Genomic DNA, 25585 nt, shown 5'->3' on the forward strand with positions numbered 1-25585 from the left:
GGCTTAAGAATAGTGTAACAGTAAATGGAAAAGATGTGAGGAATGTATCAACACAGGCCAACAGAGGAATACTGCCAGACAACACTGTAGTCAACCATTGAAAGTCCAACAGGGAGTTTGGCCAAAATCAACTGACCGTTGCCTTATGAGCATCTGCAACAAGACCAAACAATCGTCAAGAGAAGTCCAGATCTCGACAGAGTGGCCACCACAAAACCACAGCTCACTATGCCAATGGACAATGGCTGGGTTTCCCGAAGCACCAAGTAGAACGTTAGGAGCACTTAAGTAGTACTTAATCTCTAAGACGCGTTTCCCAAAAGCATCATTTTCTAAGTAGTTCGTAAAAACATTTGTAAATTACTGAGAGCCCTTAAGTCCATTAAGTGCAACTTAAACATATCTTTCTGGCATCTTTCACAGTTTATCAAAGACAATGGGACATTTAATAAATTGTATTAATATATTTTGATCATTGGAAAGCCAAAAAAGTGTTGAAAAAAATCGCTATGAAATCAATAGGCAGTCTCCACAGTCTGCACATGCGATGTGATAGGTCTAAATTTACAAGATGTAATACAGTATAACGTTGTATTAGCATTCTTTGATAAGCATAATTGTAATGGCAATAGAGAGACATGTTTTTATTAAACAGATTATTTAAGAAGACATGTGAGTAATGTAACCATGCAGTTTAAAACATAAATAAATATGCCTTAATAAATAATTATGAATGGACATTACATTTATATAGCGCTTTTTCAGACACTACACTCCAAGCGCTTTACACAGTGAATAGGGGACTCTCCTCAACCACCACCAGTGTGCAGCATCCACCTGGATGAGCCAGTATGCTCACCACACACCAGCTACTGGTGGAGAGGAGACAGTAGAATTATAGAGTCAATTAATGGATGGGGATTATTAGGAGGCTATGATTGATTAGGGCCAATGGGGGGAGTTTTGCCTTGGACACCGGGGTTACTTCTCTTTTCGAGAAGTGTCCTGGGATTTTTAATGACCACAGAGAGTCAGGACCTCGGTTTCACGTCTCATCCAGAGAATGGATATAATTCAAATATGGTTAACAGAGGAGATTAGAACAAGAGTGTGCAATGCGAGATCCCCCCTCCCCCTCCCCCTCTCTCTCTCTCTCTCTCTCTCTCTTCATCCTCCTCCTCTTCTTTCTTCCTCCAATGGCTGGTTCAAATCGGCTCGCCATAGTCTTTTTACAAGGCAGTAACAACTTGCATGATGCATAATGGCAGTAAGGCTACAAGTACACAGTACCTTGAACTCTAACCAGATAATCTATTAATATTTAGACAGGTCTATGAGTGGTTCAATACTGATGCCCGTCATTTTAATCCTGTTCTGTGTGCATTTGTTCAGTTTCCAGCCAAAAACCTTTAGGCTACGTGAGAGCCCCTTATGATTCAGTGTGACAAGAAGGAGGGCGTGGCTGGGCCATGATAACGCATGCCTGGCGCTGAGTTGTCTAATCAGCGGCAGAGAGATAAGGAGGAGCCGGGACGCCAGTTCGAGAAAGAGACGCACACGTTGTGTGTGTCATTTGTTTTGTTTGCTACAAAGCATGGCTTCCCCAAAAATGTAATCAGAAATGCAGCAATTATGTTTAATGCATGTACAAATTATATATATTATTTCAATATGTGTGTGAATAAAGGGATAACATAGCACATATTACTGTCACACTTTTCATTAAAGCATACATAATCCGCGTTGTTTTTTTGTTTTTTTTTGTTTTTTCCTACATAAATACTGCATGTCCATAGAAGTCAGTAGATGCACGGCCCAAAGAGCACTATAAGAGCTTTACTTTAAAAGGAGTCTATGGCAGATACCTGTACCATACAAAAGCACACAAGTCATTTAGACTACTTGGACTATTTGAATTTTCTGGAGCTTGACAGCCGTAGTTACTATTAACTGTGGATGTACAGTATGAAAAAAAAAAAAAAAAAAAAACCCGCATGGAAAATCTTCAGAAAGTCTCCTTTTTTTGCTTTTGTTTCACAAAATAAAAATAATAAAAATAATAAAAAAATAATAATAATTACAGCAAACAGGTTTGGAACACCATATGGGTGAGTAAATGACATATTTTATTTTTTTATTTTTGGTTGAGCTATTTCTTGAGCTTGACATCTACCTACTGAACAATTAACAACTTTTAATTAATTTTTCCAGATGATGCAGTTACCGGTGATTTTTTGTGATGTATAATTTTAATCTGGCCTGACTAAACTTAATTTAAATTGTATGTGTCTGACTACAAATGTGACACCTGTGTCAAATTTGTACTGCATATCATTTAAATTAAGATTTTAAAATGAGGTTTAGTTAAGTGTGAGTTTCAGGCAAAGCTCAATTAAACCTCACAGCCAGGTAAGAGCAAAAGTGTTGAACAGTATCTAGTGTTACACTCAAAGTTTTATTAATGTTACCTACCTATATCTAACTAAGTTTTACCTTAGTAAAGAATTCTGCAGAGAACTGTTTTCAGTGAACTCTGGGTTTGTATATGCTATAGAAGCACATGTGACTCCAGAAAACAGTAGGATGGCTTTTTTTCCACTGCCCTCTGATTCTGCCTTCCCCATTTCCCCAGTCGATGGCTTTGTTCCATCTATTCCAAGAATGCCAGTATGCATTTTGTCCCAAGAGACACTAGACTTTGGCCACAGCCTAGACTCTATATCAGTACATAAGGCACTGAACCGATGCACCCTCAGTTGATGGCACTTTGTGAAGACTGTCAGACCCCTCGCCAGCCCCTGAGTTCTTCTAACACAGCAACTGAGGTTCTACAGGCAACAGTGGGAGTCTGAAAAAATATGCGCTGATTTTGTTTATGGTGTGAAACAGGTCTTAGAGACACAGTGATCTGTTGTAACATTTATTTTTGCCATTTTAAATTTTTGCAAAATCAGTTCTGGGTGAGGTAAATTATTATTATTTATGTATTTATTTTTGCAATTTACTCATTTGAGTAGTAATTTGAGAAGCAGCTTTTGAGAGTAACATCTCAGTATGATAAATGAAAGAACCATCCGCCAGTGCATATAGCTGATTTACTCATAAGAACTCGCCGTGCAGTTCATTAGGTGCTTGTAACAAAATAACTTTTATCATAGTGTCAGGACTTAGTAGGGAAGATATTACAAAACTACTGTAATATGATCATAAATATACTGGTACTAACTTGCATACCTCCTGAGATAGCTTACTGTTCCCTCTGAAATGTAGTGTCAGTGCAAGCTGTCCAAAATGAGGTATCTATTCTAAAATCAATTTTCCTGGATTCCTCTCAAAGAAGGGTTTTAGTAGGCAATGTTTTTTTTTTTTTTTTTGTGAAGCATCCAAAGCTTGATTTAGTTTATGTGAATTTATTGAAAATGAATCCTTTTATGAGTCCAAAAAAAATTAAAAAAATTAAAAGAAAAAATAATAATAATATATATATATATATATATATATATATATATATATATATATATATATATATATATATATATATATACACACATTTTTCTTTTTTCTTTTTTTAAACATAATTAACCCCTAGAAACAGTTTCTGGGATGAGCTCTCACAATCTCAGATACCAGAGAATAACAAGAAATTGTAATTTCTGTAGAAAGCAATCCACCGAAAACAATCAAGGTGTCTTTTCACCTGATGTGAAAAGAAATCCCTAAACATCCCGCTGATGTGAAGGAAGATACACTCCACAGTTTGCCTGACCGACCATGTCTAATGCTAAGCAAAAGATAGAATAAACAACATAAACTCCATGGCAACAACATGTTTTTAAGGACAAAAATGGTTTGAGGCCCCTTATTAGTGCTGGCATCTCGCTTCACTAAAGTATGCGCCCCTTGATTGGTTCTCATCAGAGTTCCCAGAAGACTACTAATTATGTTCCCATCTATTTCATTTATAATGTAAACTTCCCCTTTTTATAAATAAATGCAGAACATACTGAAAAACAAAGTTTAGGTAACATTTACAACAGTGAAAGTGTGAATTCTATTTTGTATGTGTGTTGTCAATTTTCCATCATATTCAGATGAAGAAACCCTGTGTGAGGCCTGAGAGGAATCAGATGACCACTGTTTTAACCATATTTGCAGCAAGGAATCTGAGCAGCGGTTCTTTGTAAACTTGTGGCACTGTTTGTAAGGTTTTCTCAAATGGAGGCACACATAAAAGGAAAAAATGGCCCAAATCCAAGGAGGCTAGTATGAAGCAGTCAAATAATATTCACTTGACAGTAACACAGTTTCAAAGACAGAAAAGAAGAAAAAAAAAACCTAAAATATTTCCACAAAATTCCATGCAGCCATAACATACTAAGGCTAAATTCAAGACCAAGCAACTAAACAGAAAACTCTTTTTGGAATGAAATATTGGCTTACTGCTTACCATAAAAAGTGAAACAGTTGGCACCACTCAATGATTAATGGCCGAGTTCGGCAATATAGACATGGCTCCGGTGTTTAAATGAATGGAAGAAATTGGAACGTCCAACCAAGAAGCTCTAGCACCCAACAGTCAATGGATGTAGAAAGGAAGTCCTGCCTTGCAGGTAAAAGAGCCAATCACCTTTTAGATACAGACATCGCCTGTCAATCAACTCGCTAATGAGCATGCACATTAGCTATACAAGCCGGGAAAATTGTGTGTTTTAGCATAATATAAATTGTGTGTTTTAGCATAATATGAGGTCAACAATCGGGTGAGTGAAACAAAATTTATTCATGTGTTAATACACATTGCATTAAAAAATCAGAACACATTTTTAGGCAGAGGGATTATAAGACTAGTCTTCCACTGGCCACGACATGACACAGTGTGAAATACTCGCTCAATTCAATGACTTATGCAGCCGACCTGCTCCGTGTTACAGCTCCCCGTATATATATACGTGTGCTGCTACTGATAATGTGATCAAGCATTTTTTGCTTTCATTTTTTTTTTTTTTTTTTTTTTGCTATTCTAATACATATATTATGAAATATCTATAATATATAATTACATAAAATGTGATATAATAGTTTACGTATAATTACAATAGTTGTTATTCTACTGGAAGAGCAGTGCTTACTGATTACCCATGTGCCTGCCTTATTTCAGAAATACAGTTTATGGACATACCTGTATGAGTGATTATCAATCGTTAAATAAATAAAAAAAATTATTCAACTCTCACACATCATTCATTTGAATGGCATACTGTACTAAACAGCAATCCATCATTTTACTTGAGATACATTCCCTGACATTGACAGAGTTAAAATCCAGAGGGAATTACGGTAAACAGTAATCCATTATTTTCCAAAACACTCAACAGTTAATGTCATCACTATTTTCACTTCCAGGTTTCACATGACAGTATTGTCTACTCTACACTGCATTGTTGTTTTGAGACTGTTGAGCGAAGTCTGGTATGTTACCTTCGTCACATAGCATATAATTTATTATTATTTTATAACTTGTTAAATGCATCCATCAGTTACATAATGTCCTTTAAATTCCCTCCATCCAAATGACCTGCACACACCGATAAGATCATTCATTTGCTTTGGCACCTCCGCACCAAGATTGTCAACAAAGTTTGATGAGTTAGTGCTTGGGGTGAGTTTAAACAGGATTCTGTGAATTGCGGGGAGAACTCTGGAGGAAGACAAGGTGGAATAATATGCTTTATGATCATGTATCTACCACATTTTACAGTGGCAATGATATTTTCATTCTGTATTATTTTTATGATAAAAGGTGCTCCGCAGAGAATCAATCTGTCAGCGTTCTGTGGGAAGATGTGGCATGCAGTCCATCAGCCATTACGCTCAATGTTTCTCTTGGCTACAGGAAATGTTAAAGATGTCTCCATATAAGAGTGGATGGTGTCGGAAATCTCTGGCAACCAAATTGCTGATGTAAACGTAAACTGGAGGAATGTGTAAACTATACACAAACAAAATAAAAATAGAAAACAGAAATGATGGTATTTCTTGATTCTTTGGATTCAGTTCATCATAAGCAGTCTCAAGTATTCCAAATCTGAATTCCTGTGGCCATAATTGGCTTCAGAGAGACCCACTTATATGACCTATTATTTGCTACATGCTTCACCTGTTATGACCTATTCTGACAATGTCACAGGATCACAGGATTTGGCTTGTGAGTTCCATTTTGATAAAACTGACTGGTCAAAAGTTTAGGGTCACTTACTCATTCTTTATTATTATTATTATTCACATTTAAGGATAATAGTAAAGTCATCAAAGCTATGGAAGAACAGAAATGGAAGTATAGGAATTGTGTTGTGACTAAAAAAATTCCAAAATAAATCAAAACTATGTTATATTTTAGCATCTTCGAAGTAGCCACCCTTTGCACAGAATTTGCAGAAACATACTCTTGACATTTTCTCAACCAGCTTCTTGAGGTATCACCCTGGGATGCTTCTTAAGTTCCCAACATTACTGGGCACTTATTAGCTGTTTTTTTATTCTTTATGGATCCAATTCATCCATTTAAAAAAAATTGTTTTATTATTATTTTTATTTTTTATTTATTTTTTTTTATAAAATTTTAGTTTTGTAATGAAATAAATTAATATGTTGGCACAATTATATTTTTGTCTACAAAACTAATTTCAAACATTTAAGCATACGCCTTCAAATCAAAAGGTTTTTAAGATCATGAGAAACATTTCAGTCAAGTGACCCCAAACATTTGAACAGCAGTGTATATGTACAGTACATACTGTACACTGAAACCTAAAACCTACAACCTAAAGAAACCTAAAAATGAGCTTCATGTGGTAAAATCTAAATTAACTGTTTTGATTCAATTAAAAAATAGTTATTTTTTAATTGAATTACATTACATTATTGAACCAACCTAAATTCATAAGGTTACACCAACACAACTTATTTTAAGGGTTAAATCGGGTACAACTGGCTTCTTATGGTAACAATGGGAGGTTACCACTTTTTATAGTGCAGAGTTATGACTACAGAGACAAAACAGATCCACTACATGGTTCCATAACACAATAATTGGCATGTAAAACTAAACCAATCAACACCTACAGCATTTATCACTGTTGGGCCTCATGTATTCAGATAGAAGACAAAGGCAGGCCTAACACAAGTCGTAAAACCTAACTCAGCCCCCACACACCAAGTCGTAAATCTTCCTGATAAAAATCGCGCCAAAATCAAACAAAGGGAGTCCTAAACAGACTACAAATCCATGAAGCCTTGCTCACTAAAGGATCGAACTCTCAACTCCTATTGGATGAGGCACACAACAGAACGTCCCTCAAACATGACATCATCAGGAGTTGAAATACCTCTGAAATGTTTCATGAGTTACTTCCAGCGACTTTGCTCACCGAATATAGACGTAGTTCTTTGCTGCTCTCAGGTGCAACCTCGTGGCACAAGGAAGTAACGTCTGACTTGAAACTGTAGCCATACAATCTCCATCTCGCTGGACGAGTTGAGATTACTCTGTGTTTAACCAAACACTCTAACGGATCCGAAGGAGACCGCCGAGCAATTCGCATCTTCATCCGTTTGCCTACAGAAGTGAAGAGATTAAAGATTTCTCTTCCATCCTCAATCAAGTCGACATTTCTGAGTTCTCCGCTGGCCCGCCAAGAATCAACAGCCGTACCGCCCGCTGACAGAGCGAGGAAACGGCCTCCCGTCATCACCCGAGCCTTAAGGAACCGAGTCAGAGTTAAAGGACGGAGGAAAACACATTCTACCTGTGTCCTCATGCGATTCAAGTAAGAGGTTTACGTCTGGGCAGAGATAGAATATTATAGTGTGTTATTCTTGTGTTTCAAGGTTTTTGCTTGTACAGTTTACGGACCGCCATGTCCGCTCATTATTAATACTCAGGGTATTAATTATCACGAATTTGTTTTGCTGTATTGTGGTCCAACCAAATTGGACTGTTGTGCAATTTCGCCATCGCGGGTGAGACAGCAACTGAGCTCATCCATTAAAGAGTCAAATAACGCGGGACTTTTACGAGCCATCCACCGCGTCTCTGAGTGATAAACACAGCTGCTTTCTCTCCCACTATCATGAAATCGGCTTTAGGGCTGTCACTTAATCATCTCTCTCTCTTTCTCTTACTAATCACACACACACACACACACACACCTTATGTGTTATAGGATTATTTTGATTTCCATATCTAATCATATCACTGTTTAGTTTGTAATCGGAAGTTTATTGACTGCATTGTATTAATTATTAATTGATATTACTGCATAAATAAACTTTGTTTATATTACAAAGAGAAGTGTTTTGGTTTGTTTTGCATACACCTGTGTCATGCTGATGGGATGTCAGTGCTCGGATTCAAACCTTCATTCATTGTTTTTTCCCCTAAAATCGATATTCTTCGGATGTCGATTTTCCTAAGAAAACAATCTAATATTGAGACTGTTTTACTATTTGGTTATTAGTCCCTAATTCCAGGGTGGCGCCCTGTCAATGTTAATCCTTATTAATTTTCTATTGATTTTTGATAATTGATAATTATCTTTGATGACTGAATTTGAATGATCAATAAGCTAGTGTTAATTTTAATTAATGTTTCATCGATGTTAACAATTAATGATTATCTTTGATAACTGTTGATTTAAAGGATTGGGAAAAAGCTAACATTGATTCTCATCAATGTTCTATTGATTTTAATAATTAATAATTACCTTTGATAATTATTAATTATTGCTAATAACCAAACTTGCTCCTAAACGTAGCACACTACATTTCCTGGAACTCATATGAGGTTTTAATGAGTTAGATTCATTTGATTAATTTAAATATTAATTAATAACTACAGAAATAATTAAACAACCAGTAAAGCCCTACATCACTGATTATAGAGCTCTCCGGTCCTCCCAAGCGGCACAGAGGACCATATCAATGCTGTGCTGGTGGTTATCTGTCAAAGTGCTCTTTATTCTGCTATGTCTGACAGGGAGCAGATGTAAACTCTGCCACTGATTATGTCTTCAACTGCACACTGAAATACTGCTTTCATAAAGGAATTGTTCACCCCAAAATGAAAATTGTCATTAATTCACCTTCATGTTGTTGATGTTGTTTTTTTTATTATTCTTCTGTAGAACAGAATCTTAACACAGCTCTTTTCGATACAACTAAAGTTCATACTGACCATGTCTGTGAAGCTCCAAAAAGGCAATTAATGAGTTTGCTGGTTCATATAATCCTGGAGCACATTAAGATAAAGGTATTTGACATGCTTTCCATAATGGAGTGGCTCGAGCACAGGACAAAGACTCTCAAAGACATAATGTTGCACTTCAATTAAAAAAGATTTCACATTACTTAGTAATTGGCACTCACCTCACATGACTGAATGCAGTGGATATGTTCTGGATTTGGATACCACTTCAACATGCCAGTACAGACAATACTCTGTCAATGAAGAGAAATGGGGGTATAAGATAAATTTAGGGAGAGACAACTGTTCTGTCATTATGACATCATAAAACTTTTATTGATTGTGTTCTTGTAATATGTATCCTCTTAAGAAGAAATTTGAAAAGGGAGATTCTATTTAGACTTTCTTAGTGTCCAGAAATCCAATAACGTCTCATTCAGTTTCAGAAGACATAATGATTGTGCCAAAAAACAACTTTGCAAATTAAGACCCAATTAATATGACGAGTTACACTTCTCTTGTCTTTCCAATTTGAACAGAAATTTCATTGATTTGACGTGAAATGGCTCTTCATTCTCAGACTTGGAAATCTGACCTGTTTTTAAAGCAGAATTTCTGGAAAGAAACTAGCTTATCTCTGTTTCATCTACCTCCTTCTGTGACCTTTCCTCCATCATTCTTACCCAATCTGCAATACTTTGGACGCCATTCCTGGAAAGCAAACTGTACTTAGAGGTGCTGATGTATCATTATAAACAATAGGAATCAGACACCATGCTTGATGTGTGGCATTTTAATAGTCTCTTGTGAAAACATCTCAGTGTAATCATTATTCTCACAAGCACGATGTTAAGGATAGACCGGGTCAACTCTTTTGCAGCAAGATTTCAGTGGTGGAGTGATCTAAAACTGGTTTCAGAGCACGAATCAAGGTAACCCAATCCAACTTATCATTCTGATGTGCCAATGATGTGATTCTAGTTACAAGCATTGCTTCTAAAGTATTTGGTCTTGAAGCTCCCTGGTCTCTTGGAGCCAAATAAGACCACCCAAACGAAGATCATAAAACTGGGCGTTTTTACATTTGATGGCTGTCAAACAGATCTCAAGTCTTGATGTGTGGAACAGGGACCCTGCCAGTATCTGGATGGAAATGTGACATTTCTGAGGGTCATCCTTACCTGTTGAAAAGACTTAACTGGTCACCAGCATAGTATGCTGTGTTTTGGATGCTGGTATCCATAATGACATGCTGGTATGTGGGTGTCCCAACCAGACTTCTTAAAGGGATAGTTCACCCAAAAACAAAAATTCTGTTATTATTTATTCACCCTCATGATATCCCAGGTGTGTATGACTTTCTTTCTTCACCAGAACACATTTGAAGAAAAATTAGAAAATTATCTCAGCTCAGTAGGTCCTTAAAGTGCAAGTGAATGGAGATTTCTCCTTTGAAGCTCCAAAAATCACAGACACTAAGCAGAAACGTCATCCATTCGACACCAGCTGTTAAATTAATGTCTTCTAAAGTGATATGAACACTTTTGGTGTGAAAAATATCAATATTTAAGTACTTTTTTACTATAATCCAACGTGAGGGTAAGGTTCATGAGAGGGTGGAGTCCAAGCAGTCTCTCGTGTGATGTATTCAAGTTGCCATGATACAGAGGTAATCTCACGTTCTCCACTCGGTTGAGACATCCAGGATAAGCACAAAAATGCACCACTGTGAGTAAAGAAACAGATAAATACAGATCAAAACCAACCAAGCTACTGCACAGCGTTCCTCCTCCTCACTTGTAAACAGTGCTGCTCTTCTGGCTGTGACGCACATGCATCAGTTCTCGCATGTTTCAAATGCCAATGCGATTACATCACACACGCGTACCGCTCCTGGCTGGAAGCATGATTTAGAGTAAAAAACAATTTAAATATTTATCTTTTTTGGACCAAAAGCGATCGTGTCACTTTAGAAGACATTAATTAAACAACTGGTGTCATATGGATGACGTTTATGCTGTCTGTGATTTTTGGAGCTTCAAAAGATTTCTCCATCCACTTGCATTTTAAGGACCTACTGAGATAAGATATTTTTCTATTTTCCTTCAAATGTGTTCTGGTGAAGAAAGAAAGTCATGAGGGTGAGTAAATAATGAGAGAATTTTCATTTTTGGGTGCACTATCCCTTTAAATAACTTACCCAGCAAACCTCCCTTGGTTAATAAACTTCATCAGACAAACCATGCTGGTTGAACAGCATTGTTTTTTTGTTTTTGTTTTCATAATATATTTACAAGACAACTTGCTACAACCTTTACATGTGAAGTCTGAATAGGGTAAACAAGGACAGCTTGGTCACATATAATGGCTATTTTCCACAGATGTGTATGTTTACTTAACCAGTGAATAACAGGTGTGGACAGATGATATTCACATTTAAGGATGATCAAAATCATGCTACTGTTCTTTCAAACTCAACCTGTTTTCCAGGCAGAGGGCAGAGCTTACACTTTCAGGGTGGCTTTAATAGTAAAAATGGAAAAGGGAGGCTTTTCAGAGTGTACATAAAGATTTGACTTGGAGTTTGGTGGAAGCGCTAGAAAAACAGCCAATGATATCATTTAACAAGTTGTGGCAAACTGTCCCAACCACCTTACCTGAACTTTGCTGGGAAGCATCCAGTGCTCTACTGTATCAGCAGTTGAGCCATTGGCTAACACCACAGGGTCACTCAAGGCCACAATGCATGTCGGGTAGCAGACCGCACCTGCCATGACACAAAGTGAGCTTTGCTTAAACCCTCATTTACATCTGTTACATTTTTTCATGTCAACACATGAATAGCCAAGCTCAGGACTGGTCATCCTTAGTTCAACAGCTTGGCTGGCTGGCACTCAACCCTATTATACTGCATGCAACTGACTGTGGTCCTGTTGCCCAGGTATGTCTATACCTCATATTAGAAAATATAAATACAGTGGCTTTAATGCACATCAAATAAAAACATTTTAGTATACAATGTAAAAATAGAAAAAAAGAAATTGTGCACACTGTACTAAACAGTATTTGGACACTTAAGCCATAGTTTGGTGGCTCAGCAAGTTAAGATGCTGACTACCACCCTTGGAGTCGCGAGTTCGAATCCAGGGCATGCTGAGTCACTCCAGCCAAGTCTCCTAAGCAACCAAGTTGGCCTGGTTGCTAGGGAGGGTAGAGTCACATGGGGTAACCTCCTTGTGGTCGCTATAATGTGTGGTTATCGCTCTCGGTGGGGCATGTGGTGCATAGATGCCATGGAGAATAGCGTGAAGCCTCCACACGCACTATGTCTCCACGGTAACGCGCTCAACAAGCCACGTGATAAGATGCGCGGAATGACTGTCTTAGACGTGGAGGCAACTGAGATTTGTCCTCCACCACCCAGACTGAGGCGAGTCACTACGCCACCACGAGGACTTAGAGAACATTGGGAATTGGGCATTCCAAATTGGGGAGAATAAAATAATAAATAATAATAATAATGTAACTGCATTCGATGACAAAATATCAAGCAAAGTGGCATTTATGTTGAAGAAAGATAACGCAAACACTTTTCAAGCAAAATCATTTCACATAAACTCATTTGTCAGGTTTTAATTTATGAAACAATTTGGATAATTTATGGTTGTCATATTTAGTGGATCATATTATGAACAACAACTGTGGGTATTCTGCAAGGATACCTGTGTGAACTTGAAGGGGGCTGATATACATCTACATTAATGACCTTGATACCTTGAGTTGGTTATTGCAAAAATGGCTCAGAAAAGGGAAGTTAGACCTGAGAAAAGAACATCACTTCTTTGCAGATGTCACTTGGTTTGATAGTTTGTATCTAATACAATTAAATAAATTTTCAAGTGTGCCAAATATGTCTTGAAACCACTGTATTTTCTGCCAATGATTGAGATACCCAAGAAAAAAATCAACACCTTAGAAATCTACTGTCTAGTCATTTAAGGGCAACTTTGATTTGATTACCAAAATGGTTGGTACAGTATGTACATTTTCTTGTCAGTTTAACCCTTTCATACGTACCGTTAATAATTGGGCCCTGCAGAGTAGCATCACACATATGTGTTTCTGCAACTGTCAGTTACGCTACAAGTTGCCAGATTCAAATCGGCTTTTGCGCCAACACAGGCTGTGCTGGTCAAGCGTCTGTAGTTCATTTTCACTCAAACAGTTACTCATACAGTCTTTTAAACCACATAATATGTTTATTTTATATACATACATCCAACTCATCACCAAAGTACCATGATAAAAAGTTTACAGCTCTTATACGCACAGTCAATACATCAAACGTGATCTTCCTCCAAAACGTGCTGTCATGTTTGTTTACATTAGTAGCGGTTGTCATTCGTCAAACAAACAGCTACTCAAAGAGTCTTTTCAAGCACATTATATGTTTATTTTATGTAACAAACAGCCAAATTGTCACCAAAGTACCACAATAACAGCTCACAGCTTGTATATGCACTGCCATCATATCTAAACGTGATCTTCCCATGCACACAGCCACGTCTGCTGATTAGGTGCAGATGAGGTTTATTCACACAAACAACAACTCAAACAGTCTTTTCAGGCATATAATACATTTGTTTTCTGAAAGAGACAGCCAAACTATCACAAAAGCACCAAGATAACAGTTTAAAACTCATATACTCACAGTGAAAACATGCTGATTGAGCACAATTATCCATGCATGCTGCCAAGTCCGTTTACATTAGCGCGTGTAACACACACACATATATAAACATAGTTTAGTATGTTTTTTTAAGCGATATGAATTATGGGGACACTAGAAATGTCTTCATAAATCACATTTACAGCATAATACCTTTGTAATTACCAGTTTGTAAACTAAATAAAAATGTCCTCGTAAACCCCCCAAACCCACCCACCCACACACACAATGTCAAACAGTGCATAGGCAAACCGGACTGCTGATATTATTTGTTCATTTCTTTTTGACAGCTATAAAAACTAAATAAATAAAACTAAACCAGTACAGCAGGCATAACCTATCTGTTCACATGTTTACTATATTATATTCATTTATTTATTTATTTATTATGACAAGAAATAAAAAATTAAAATATCTACTATCTGCCCCTCTCTACCGGCTGTGCAGTGTCACGTGCAAAATAACTCACTCCAGGGGGCACTGCATAGGAATTTAGGCCCTACTCATGAAAAGGTTAAATCCTCACCCACGTCAAAGCCCTCGTCACAGATGTATTCCACCAGGTTAAGGTCAAGAGGAGCCTGGCACAAGCCCTCTATCTTCTTACACATAGTGAAGTCCTCAGTCCATCTGCCGTCTTTGGTGCAGCGAATACTGGACTTTAGGGACAAGCATATTGTAAAAGAGTGTTTAATGACTTCCTCAAAAATTAACATTCTATCATCATTCACTTACCCTCATGTTGTTCCAAACCCATGAATTTCTTTCATCAATAAAACAGAAAATTATGTTGATAATAATTTTTGGCCTCAGTCACCAACTTCCGTTGCATGGAAAAAAGATGCAATGAAAGTGAATAGTGACTGAGAATCTTAGTCCCTAATATTCTGCCTTGTGTTTCATAGAATAAAGTCATACAGGTTTAGAATGGCATGACGTTGAGTAAATTACGAGAAATTTTCATTTCGGGGTAAACTGTACCTTTTAGAGTTTAGGAAATTAGCAGTCTGATCTCCTGAAAATGAATAAATTACATGATTCTGGCAACATTTTTGCAAAATGATATTGAAGGTGAAATGTCCGCTGAGGGATGCTAAAAGAGAGTATAATGTTCACCCAAAAAAGATGATGTTTCTAAGGTTAATGCTCTATGGAGTTGTAAAGGAATAAAGGCTAAATCCATAACCGAGACCTTTAACAGAAACCTAACGAATAGTATCATAAAAGCAAATGTGAGATGATTTTTTTTTCTCTATTCTGAAATGAACAAAACCAGCGTCCCTATTTTAAATGCTACATCTAAACCTTCTAGACAGAAGAAAAAGAAACATCTAAAAGAAACTAGTGTGATATTAAAGCAAATGTGAGGTGAACAAAACAGACATTCCTAACCTGAACATGAAGCCTAAACCTAACTGATAGTGTCATAAAAGCAAACGCGAGATGAAAAACGCAATAGCTGAAGCAGCCATGTCATTTTGTGGTGCTTCTATATCACTTTGGGCTCATTTGTCAACTCGCATGCTTTCTGGGTTCACTCAGAACACTCATCTGTATTCTGGGTTCAAAGTCCAAGGCTCTATCAGTTGCACCACCGCACAAGTAAGTCATGCTTGGGAAAGCTTATATATGTAGTTGATTATGTAATGCAAGTGTTACAATAAATTGTCTTTCAAATAATGCATTACAGTGAAAATGCTTGCTTTGATATAATAAGATAGCACTGTGTGGGGAACAAAGAGAAAAATAAGTGTCTATGAACTGTTAATCTGCTATTTTACTCATGATTTGTGTGAAAGTAAATAAAACTCACAGCTGATAGCGCCTCTAATGTTTATTATATATATACACTACAAGGTCAAAATGTGGACCCCGTTCTAATGAACAGGTTTGGTTATGCCCCTTAATTCCACCAAAGACAAATCTTACGGTGATGTCCATTACAAAATGGTTTACTAAGTCTGGTGTGGAAGAAATTGACTGGCCAGCAAAAAGCCCAGACCTGAATCCTATTGAACACCTTTGGGATGAATTGAAAGAAACCTTATGCTAAAATATGAGTTTCATAAGTAGCAGTTACCCTTTCTGTTGTGTCGGGACACTTTAGGGTGCAGATGCTATCGAAGTCAAAGTTTATGGTGCAGGTATACATGCCCTCAAACATCGCAGGCAAAGTAGGGCACGTAACAGGTGAACAGCTGCCCTCCTGCCAATTTCCCCCCTCCAAACACTCCAACCTCAGAAGCTTCCTGAGAATAACATAGGTCATTAGCATAAAGGAGGAATAGCACACTCTCATGTACAAAAGTTATTGCATGCATGCATATACAATGCCTATACAAAGCTACAGTATTACAATGGTTGTTGTCTCAAAATCTAGTGAGTTTATTTGCTACTCCCTTTCTAAATAACAGCTGGTCTTAGCTGTCTTAAGTTAGTTTAGGAGGACTCTCATCCTGGCCAAGCTGATATTCACCTGGATTAGCAGATAGTCTCTAGGAATGTCTTAAAATATTGATACATCGATTATTGATTAGCATGTTATCAAAAGGAATTAAACAGGTAGAACCTACAATTGTGGAAGCTTAAAACCCTAGGAAAAAAAAAAAATATCAATTGATTCGTCACAGGCCAAGAAGCTAACAAATTGTGTATCTAAGTTTCAAGTCGGGGATATGCAGCCACTTAACGTGGCGGAGAGTGCCTTTTTACCCTGCCACTCACACCTTACAAAGGTGTGTTTGCAGTAGATTTAAGGGTTCAGTGTAGAAAACAAGTAGCTCAAACAAATATTGGCTCAAACTTTGTTTTAATTAAGGCAATTATTCAATTAAAAATTTTAATCAAATAAATTACATGACATGTCGATTAATTAATTGCTGTTATTCTCAAATATATATATATATATATATATATATATATATATATATATATATATATATATATATATATATACACACACACACACACAGTTGTGCTCAAAAGTTTGCATACCCTGGCAGAAATTGTGAAATTTTGGCATTGATTTTGAAAATATGACTGGTCATGCAAAAAAAAACTGTCTTTTATTTAAGGACGGTGATCATATGAAGCCATTTATTATCACATAGTTGTTTGGCTCCTTTTTAAATCATAATGATAACAAAAATCACCCAAATGGCCCTGATCAAAAGTTTACATACCATTGAATGTTTGACCTTGTTACAGACACACAAGGAGACACATACAGGTTTAAATGGAAATTAAAGGTTAATTTACCACACCTGTGGCTTTTTAAATTGCAGTTAGTGTCTGTGTATAAATAGTCAATGAGTTTGTTAGTTCTCACGTGGATACACTGAGCAGGCTAGATACTGAGCCATGGGGAGCAGAAAAGAACTGTCAAAAGACCTGTGTAACAAGGTAATGGAACTTTATAAAGATGGTAAAGGAAATAAAAAGATATCGAAAGTCTTGAAAATGCCAGTCAGTAGTGTTCAATCGCTTATTAAGAATTCTTGGTAGACCAAGAAAGATTTCAGCCACAATTGCCAGAAGAATTGTTCGGGATACAAAGAAAAACCCACAGGTAACCTCAGGAGAAATACAGACTGCTCTGGAAAAAGACGGTGTGGTTGTTTCAAGGAGCACAATACGACGATACTTGAACAAAAATGAGCTGCATGGTCGAGTTGCCAGAAAGAAGCCTTTACTGTGCCAATGCCACAAAAAGCCCGGTTACAATATGCCCGACAACACCTTGACACACCTCACAGCTTTTTGCACACTGTAATTTGGAGTGACGAGACCAAAATATAGCTTTATGGTCACAACCATAAGCGCTATGTTTGGAGAGGGGTCAACAAGGCCTATAGTGAAAAGAATACCATCCCCACTGTGAAGCATGGTGGTGGCTCACCGATGTTTTGGGGGTGTTTGAGCTCTAAAGGCATGGGGAATCTTGTGAAAATTGATGGCAAGATGAATGCAGCATGTTATCAGAAAATACTGGCAGACAATTTGCATTCTTCTGCACGAAAGCTGCGCATGGGACGCTCTTAAACTTTCAAGCACGACAATGACCCTAAGCACAAGGCCAAGTTGTCTCTCCAGTGGTTACAGCAGAAAAAGGTGAAGGTTCTGGAGTGGCCATCACAGTCTCCTGACCTTAATATCATCGAGCCACTCTGGGGAGATCTCAAACGTGCAGTTCATGCAAGACGACCAAAGACTTTGCATGACCTGGAGGCATTTTGCCAAGACGAATGGGCAGCTATACCACCTGCAAGAATTTGGGGCCTCATAGACAACTATTACAAAACACTGCATGCTGTCATTGATGCTAAAGGGTGAAATACACGGTATTAAGAACTAAGGGTATGCAGACTTTTGAACAGGGGTCATTAAATTTTTTTCTTTATTGCCATGTTTTGTTTTATGATTGTTCCATTCTGTTATAACCTACAGTTGAATATGAATCCCATAAGAAATAAAAGAAATGTGTTTTGCCTGCTCACTCATGTTTTCTTTAAAAATGGTTCGTATATTACCAATTTTCCAAGGGTATGCAAACTTTTGAGCACAACTGTAAATATTACAAACATAATTAAAATAAATTACATTTCTGTGGCAAATGAGTAAAGCATTGATAAGACAATACAAAAATGTACTGTATAAGGCAAGATATTGTTTATTTCCATTTCATTGAACCAGTGACAACTTGGATCTTAAGGGCCCCAGTGCAAGGCACCAGTCGGGCCCTTCTCTGTCATTTTAGTTTTTTCCTGTATTTATGCCACTGGATTGAACATAAGCCTTTCACTGGCCAACAGTGCACAGCAATAAATTTTGTAATTGAATATGCCAATCTGTCTGAGATATATTTATTATAAGAGGTTTTCTAAAGACGCGTCAATGTCATGCGTCAGACGAACGCTTTTGGAGCGTTTTATTTTGGTTGTGTCACATCATAAACACTATGATTTTAGGTCACTGTGTCAAGTTAAATCTAATTTGAAACTTAAAAACACATCTCGAGATACCTTCATTCGGAACTGCACACCATCCAGCTGTTTTTTTTGTTTTTTTTTTTAATGCAAGAACATGTTCTTATGAACCTTGTGCTGTCGCTGGTTTCAAGCAAGCTTGAGTGTGGTTTTTATCTCTGTACAGCTCCACGTTGTCAATACAGCTGGAGTGTCGCTTACTGCCTCCAGCTCAAAACAGGTGGTAGGCCTACTTCAAACTTGAATTGATGGCAGAAATATTCCTTATTACAGTCTGGGGACATGATTAATTCCGTAATTTTTTTAACACATTATTTTTTATATACCTTTATTAATCGCACAGAATTAACGTGTTAAATCAATGGCCCTAGCTTTAATTAAATGGAATTATGTCCTATCAAATCTTTTCAGAACTAGATAATTGTACTCATAATTGATACTAATTTGTATCAGTTTATAATTCCCTCTGCTCTGCCCACCATCTTACATTGACATTGCATTATCCATAATGAATACATGCAATGTTGCCTGAAATTTTGGCCAAAATTTTGTGTCTTAGAAAGTAGCATAATTTGGCTTCTTGTGAGCCTTCATTTAGGAAGTACACCTATGATGTTTAAAAGGCTGTGTAGACAGGCTCCAATCTAGGTTTAGAGAAAACTTTTAAGCTGTCTGTTGTCTTCCATCCAGAATTCTGCACAACATCTGAATGTAAGGATCACTACATTTCTTGAATGACATTCTTCTCTAGCCACAAGGGATGTATTTATACCAAAGCCATGTGACAAAACATCTGGCACAGCTAAATAGCCAATAAATCCAGAGAAAATAAATTGGGGGGCATTGTTCATTGAGAAAGATCATACAGAAGCAAAGGCTAAAACTACCTTGATAATGGCATAACACCTTTCCTTAGACAGTCATAAACCATTTGCTCAGCCTTCATAATAAAATGCCTTTTAGAACAAACATGCCAATGGTATTAATAAACAGGATCAATTAAATGGCTTTATGAGACATGCTGGCTATCGCTTCTGGTATTAATGACCAATTAAAAGCAGTTAAAAGACATTCACGTATTTTACCAGCCATTTTAATAACTCATAAAGACATTGCAGGTGCAAACGCTAGTCCCCTCGAGATGTGCTAAGATCATGCTAAGCAACATGGTATAGCTTGATTGGATAGAATACCAAAACAACACGCCATTAGACCATTCATCAAAGTACACTGCTTACTCCATTGCTGAAAGATATTTGGAAACACATGGAGTGAGATTTTTATGTTATTAGAAACATGTGAACAACCTAGATGCTGGAAACAGATATTTTGTTTTAAAAATGTGTCAACTCAGTAACCTATGCCTAGAAATTAGTTTAAACTGTACAGATTGCAACTCACTTTCTTGGCTTTTTGTCGAGCGTGCCAGTGACGTAATATCCTGGGATGCATTTGTAACGGCATACAGTGCCCACATCATGTCCACCTCCAACACACTGGGGAACAAGCAGCTTGGCATTGGGTACGGTAGGCGGATCTGGGCACTCAACCTTGCAGTACCCTTCTGGATATGACCACAGCCCATCCTCGAGACAAACCAATGTGTCACTTTTCCCTGAAACATGGATCGCAATAAGAAAAGTGCATGAAAAAATGTTTGCCAAAGTCTTGTTCTAATATTTCTACTAATCTTTTGTTGAGTTTGGCATTGTACCTTTGTGCAGACTTAAACATACTCCAGAAATATGAAAAGGCAGACATATAGCCTATTTTATAGGCTAAATCCTAATTCAGTTCAGGTGTATTACACCAAATCTAAAGGTTTATTTCCATGGTACCTCACATAATAATATGCCTTATGTGCACATGGTCGAGTGGGGCCTAAAGCCCATTTGATACAGGACAGTGGGTATCATCTGCAAACAAATTAATCCAGAGCATTTCTTTTTTCAGAACTAACTTCACTTCTCTGAGACATCCATGTTTGACAACAATGTATTTTCCAACAACTTTTTGTCTTGATTTTTAAACAGTATCTACAGTATTTTTTTATCAATTACTGAAATGTTTTTCTTGTAAAGTATGCTTGAGCAATCTTTCTTTAAAATGTGTCGCTTGAGTTTCAATAACGCACAAGACGTTTATGCAATTTTAAAGGTGATTTAAGTGCCCAAATACTTGTTGGTGCCACTGTACTTAATTAGATTTTGTTGAAGTTCTAAAGCAATTTTATTGGTCAATAAAATATAATTAATATTTTTTAATAATAATAATAATAAAAAAAAAAAGTTTAAAGCATCTGTCTGATTTAATCACACAAATGACTGCAAACCGTATTTTTTCCAACCCCAACATTCATGAAAAATGCAATCTTGTAACTTAAATTACTGCATGTTTGTCCAATTAATGTAAAATCATGAAAATATTTTGAAATGCCTCCTTAAAATCGAAAGAGCATTGAAACTCATCAGCATAATACATTAAGAACTTTGCCATCAAGGCCAATAAGCATAGCTGCTCAGTGACGCAATGTCCTGGAGCTTCAAGAGAAGCCACTGACCACTGCTGCGCTCCCTGCCAGAGGAAAAGTTTGGACTAATCCATCAAAGCCCGACATTAAAGACAAACAGTCAGAGTGCTAAGAGTGCCCACTCGACTCCTGGGCCACCTTGCCTCAACAGAGCTCCCAGTCTTTAGGTGTGAGATGTCAAGATGCCAGTCAGCTCTATGCTGTCTGAAATGAGGGGCTCTCTGGGGGCTTCAGTAGTACGAGATGAAATGCACTCTTTTTCTTTCCCGATTCCCTGTTTCCTATCTCCACCTGTCTCCTGCAGCTCTGGCCTACTTTCCTATTTACTCAGCCATTTCCAAAAATGGACTGGAATCATAGTCAAACTGTTGCACAGACTAGTGCCTGAATGAGTGCAAGAGCCAGAGGTGGGTAGTAACGTGCTACATTTACTCCGTTACATTTATTTGAGTAACTTAAAAAAAAAAAAAAAAAATGATATATATATATATATATATATATATATATATATATATATATATATATATATATACACTTTTAGAGTAGGTTTAAAAGTGGGTATTTCTTACTCTCACTCAAGTAAATTTTTAAAATTATCTTTTTACTTTTACTTCTTTACAATGACCGCCGTTCCTGTCATTATTTTAAAACGTTAATAAGTAATTTATTGAGAGATTATTGAATGGGACTTTTATGAGAGCGGAAGTTCACACAGCTACGCGTGCTGACACAGACTGTCACTCAAGTCATCAATGCTGCAGCATCAAACTCTTCAAAGTGAAACACTTTCTTCGCACAGAGAAAAAAAGAATAGTTTCGTCATGCAATGCCTTCATTTACCACCAAGACAAGTGAATATTTCAAGACCTTGTGGGTGCAAGGCAATCGTATGGCGAAGAGAGTGGCTGTGTCTGAAATCATTCACTCGTTCACTAATTCCTATATAGTGAATGGCAGTTAGTGCACTATATCTCAGCAGTGAGTGAACGAAATAAGTGAGTGAATTCGGACGCTGATGTATACACCGAGTGTCGGAGCTCTGTGGCTGTCGCAGAATCATCATCACATATGAACTTTTAAAATACTTGGGCCTTACTTGTTATTCTTATTAAATAATATATTAATACATACAATAAATCTTCATTCTGTTTGTCATTTTTAATATATACTGTGTGTTAATATAAAGATGAAACACATTTTATGAAATATAGAGTACATTTTAAAATGTATCTGTATGTTTTGCCTCTCTATATGTTATTATGTTATTTTAATCAAGTAATGATTTGTCAAAAAGTAATTTAATACATTCAGCATGAAATAAAACATTGCAGGAGTGAAGGAAGCAGTAAATCCCTATTGTGGATTGTGGGCAATTAACCGTTGTTGAACGTACATCAAATGTACATTTGAAATTAGAGTGCATTGTGTGTAAGAATGAAAGAACAAAAGTAGGGAAAGAGTGGCTCACTCAGAATTCAGACACTACTACAAAATGCCGGACACTCGAAAGAGTGCACTATATAGTGGATAGGGGGTGGTTTCAGACACAGCAAGTGTTCTGTGACCGGGGTTGGTGCCCTTCTCACAAGGCTGCATACTCTGCATTTAGAGAGCGGCAGTATTGCTGTACAGAACTAATCAACTAAATTCTTTTGACACTGAAAACTGTAACTACACTGAAATAAGAATCCACACAGGACTTTAAAAGCTATGAAATAGCGAAAGTAGGCATTAATAAAGCATGATCTTGCTTTGGTTTATATTTCAGCATTATATATAATGTCCTTTTCACCGTAATAATTACTAGAAATGTTTCCAAACCTCTCTTCTTATTGACAAATTCATCCAGGTCTGACAAGAGCCATTAAAGGGATAGTTCACCCAAAAATTAAAATTCTCATTATTTACTCACCCTCGTGCCAACCCAGATGTGTATGACTTTCTTTCATCTGCTGAACTCAAATGAAGATTTTTTGAAGAATTTCTCAGCTCTGTAGGTCCATACAATGCAAGTGAATGGGTGGCAACATTTTAAAGCTAAACAAAATCACATAAGTCAGCATAAAAGTAATCCATAAGACTCCAGTTGTTAAATCAGTATCTTCAGAAGCGATGTGATATGAGAATGTGTGGAAGAGAAACAGATCATTTTCACATTCTTCTTCTTGTGTTTTTGGTGATTCACAGTCTTCTCTCCATATCACCCCCTGCTGGGCAGGGAGAAGAATGTCTAGCAAAAAATGACAAATATTGATCTGTTTATCACCCACACCTATCATATCACTTCTTAAGATATGGATTTAACTACTGGAGATTTATGGATTAATTTTATGCGGCCTTTATGTGCTTTTTGGAGCATCAACATTTTGGCCTACAGAGCTAAAATATTCTTCTAAAAATCTTAATTTGTGTTCAGGGTTTTTCCTGCATAGAGAATTATGATTAAATTATATCATATAATTAAATTTTGTGCCACCTCCAACTGTCGACGAAACTCAGGCAGGCAGTCACGTAGATAGACCCCAAATGGTGCTCAAGCACCCGCCCTCTTTCACTAGATAAGTGCCTTTTTTGCAAGTTATTTCTAATTTTTTTATTTATATTTTAGTTTTTATAAAAACGTTGCCAACATCGAAGTATACCTGACCAGCCTTCGTTTGTGACAGCCAGGTAAGGGTAATGTTTGCCCTAAACATTGACACTGTTTGCCACTGCTGTGAAATTAATCCACTATAAAAAAATCTCCATAGAGCCAGCAGAACTTTAAGCTTAAGAACTTTAAACTCCATTAAGCTTAACAACAAGCAAGCTAATCAGGCGTTGGGTCAAAATAGCGTTATGCAGTGTCGGAAATGCCCCCACAATTCAATATATGAATTGCTCCTCTCTGTGTTTTTTTTTTTTTTTTTTTTTTTATATTGATAACATAACATAGTCAATCCTCTGTGGTCACCGGAGGCGCTGGCGCGATCACCTGACTTTTTCCCTGATAACAGCAGAAAGAAATACTCCATCATTCGAAACTATAAAGGGTTTCCTTTTATTTGAGTACACTCACAATAACAGCAAAACGTTGTGGTTTTGTAAAATAAAGAAATCATACAGGATGCTCTTTCTGCCGTCTCGGTCTCCGTGAACTTCTGTCTGGAGCGTGTCATGAAAATGAACCGAAACTCAACGAATACTTGCCTCACAGACATGAGAAATATGTCTATAGAAAGCTTGAATTGTCTACTTTTAAATGAACTAATTTAAATCAAAAACAAATATTCTCTGATTATGTAATCCGTATGAAACCAACGAGAGGTACAGTCTTTCTCGTTTGAGCTCATTATCGTTTCTGGAGGAAGACATGCTGTGAATTTACCTCAGAAGAAGTGTGTGATCCGATACGGCCTTTCTAACACAAATGGTGTCTCACAAAATTTAATTTTGTGAGTGAAAACTGGAGTCTACAAAATCTATTATGTGTTTCATGGTCTTATTTCAGTGAGTTAAAAATGACTAACCACGCATACTCTTGATTTTCTCAAAAATGCAAACATGTACGTCTCATGTTTGGAGGCTCTTATGTTACAACACTGCTGAGAAAGTGATGCAGTTTATTTATTCATTTTGTTAATTATTCATGCTTGACATGATGACTACAATCATGTCAACTTTATATGGGCAAAATTTTGTATTGTTATCTCAAAGCAAGTTATGGCATTTTGAATCAAGGTAGCCTTTTTTTTATCAAAAGTCCAAAAAACTCCAAAAAAAGTCCAAACAAGTGATCTGAGGGTTTTACTGAACCTAAGAACTACTTACATTTGTAAATGCCACAATAAACCAGAAACATAATTACATACAATAAGTAACAAGTGATAAGATCCAGCACTGTTTCAGTTGTGTTCATGGTAAATCAAGGCCTGTCAATCTAAGCGATCAGTCCAATCCAAGCTGTAAAACAGTGGCCGATTGGTCTCTACACATCGTCCCTTCCCACCAGACCCACCCACATACCTGAGATCAGAGATGATCTTATTATCGGTTTAAGAGGTTAATCAAGTTTGCTGTTTGTAAACTATAAATGAACACATTAGCTGTTATTTTGTATT

The 25585-nt window shown here is 36.9% G+C and overlaps 1 protein-coding gene across 1 annotated transcript in view; it reads right to left on the reverse strand.

Annotated features, from left to right (window-relative positions):
* LOC127441373 (pappalysin-2-like) overlaps nucleotides 1-25585 on the reverse strand; it is an 85940-nt gene that overhangs the window by 4940 nt on the left and 55415 nt on the right. Inside the window, exons 17-21 of the mRNA XM_051698707.1 lie at nucleotides 20357-20570; nucleotides 16051-16219; nucleotides 14497-14629; nucleotides 11899-12008; nucleotides 9424-9495 (exon numbers count right to left, since the gene is read on the reverse strand). Of these exons, the coding sequence (XP_051554667.1) occupies nucleotides 9424-9495; nucleotides 11899-12008; nucleotides 14497-14629; nucleotides 16051-16219; nucleotides 20357-20570 (698 nt within the window). The remainder of the gene's footprint in view (nucleotides 1-9423; nucleotides 9496-11898; nucleotides 12009-14496; nucleotides 14630-16050; nucleotides 16220-20356; nucleotides 20571-25585) is intronic.

The sequence above is a fragment of the Myxocyprinus asiaticus genome, chromosome 5 (assembly GCF_019703515.2).
Source record: "Myxocyprinus asiaticus isolate MX2 ecotype Aquarium Trade chromosome 5, UBuf_Myxa_2, whole genome shotgun sequence".
Taxonomy (NCBI): domain Eukaryota; kingdom Metazoa; phylum Chordata; class Actinopteri; order Cypriniformes; family Catostomidae; genus Myxocyprinus; species Myxocyprinus asiaticus.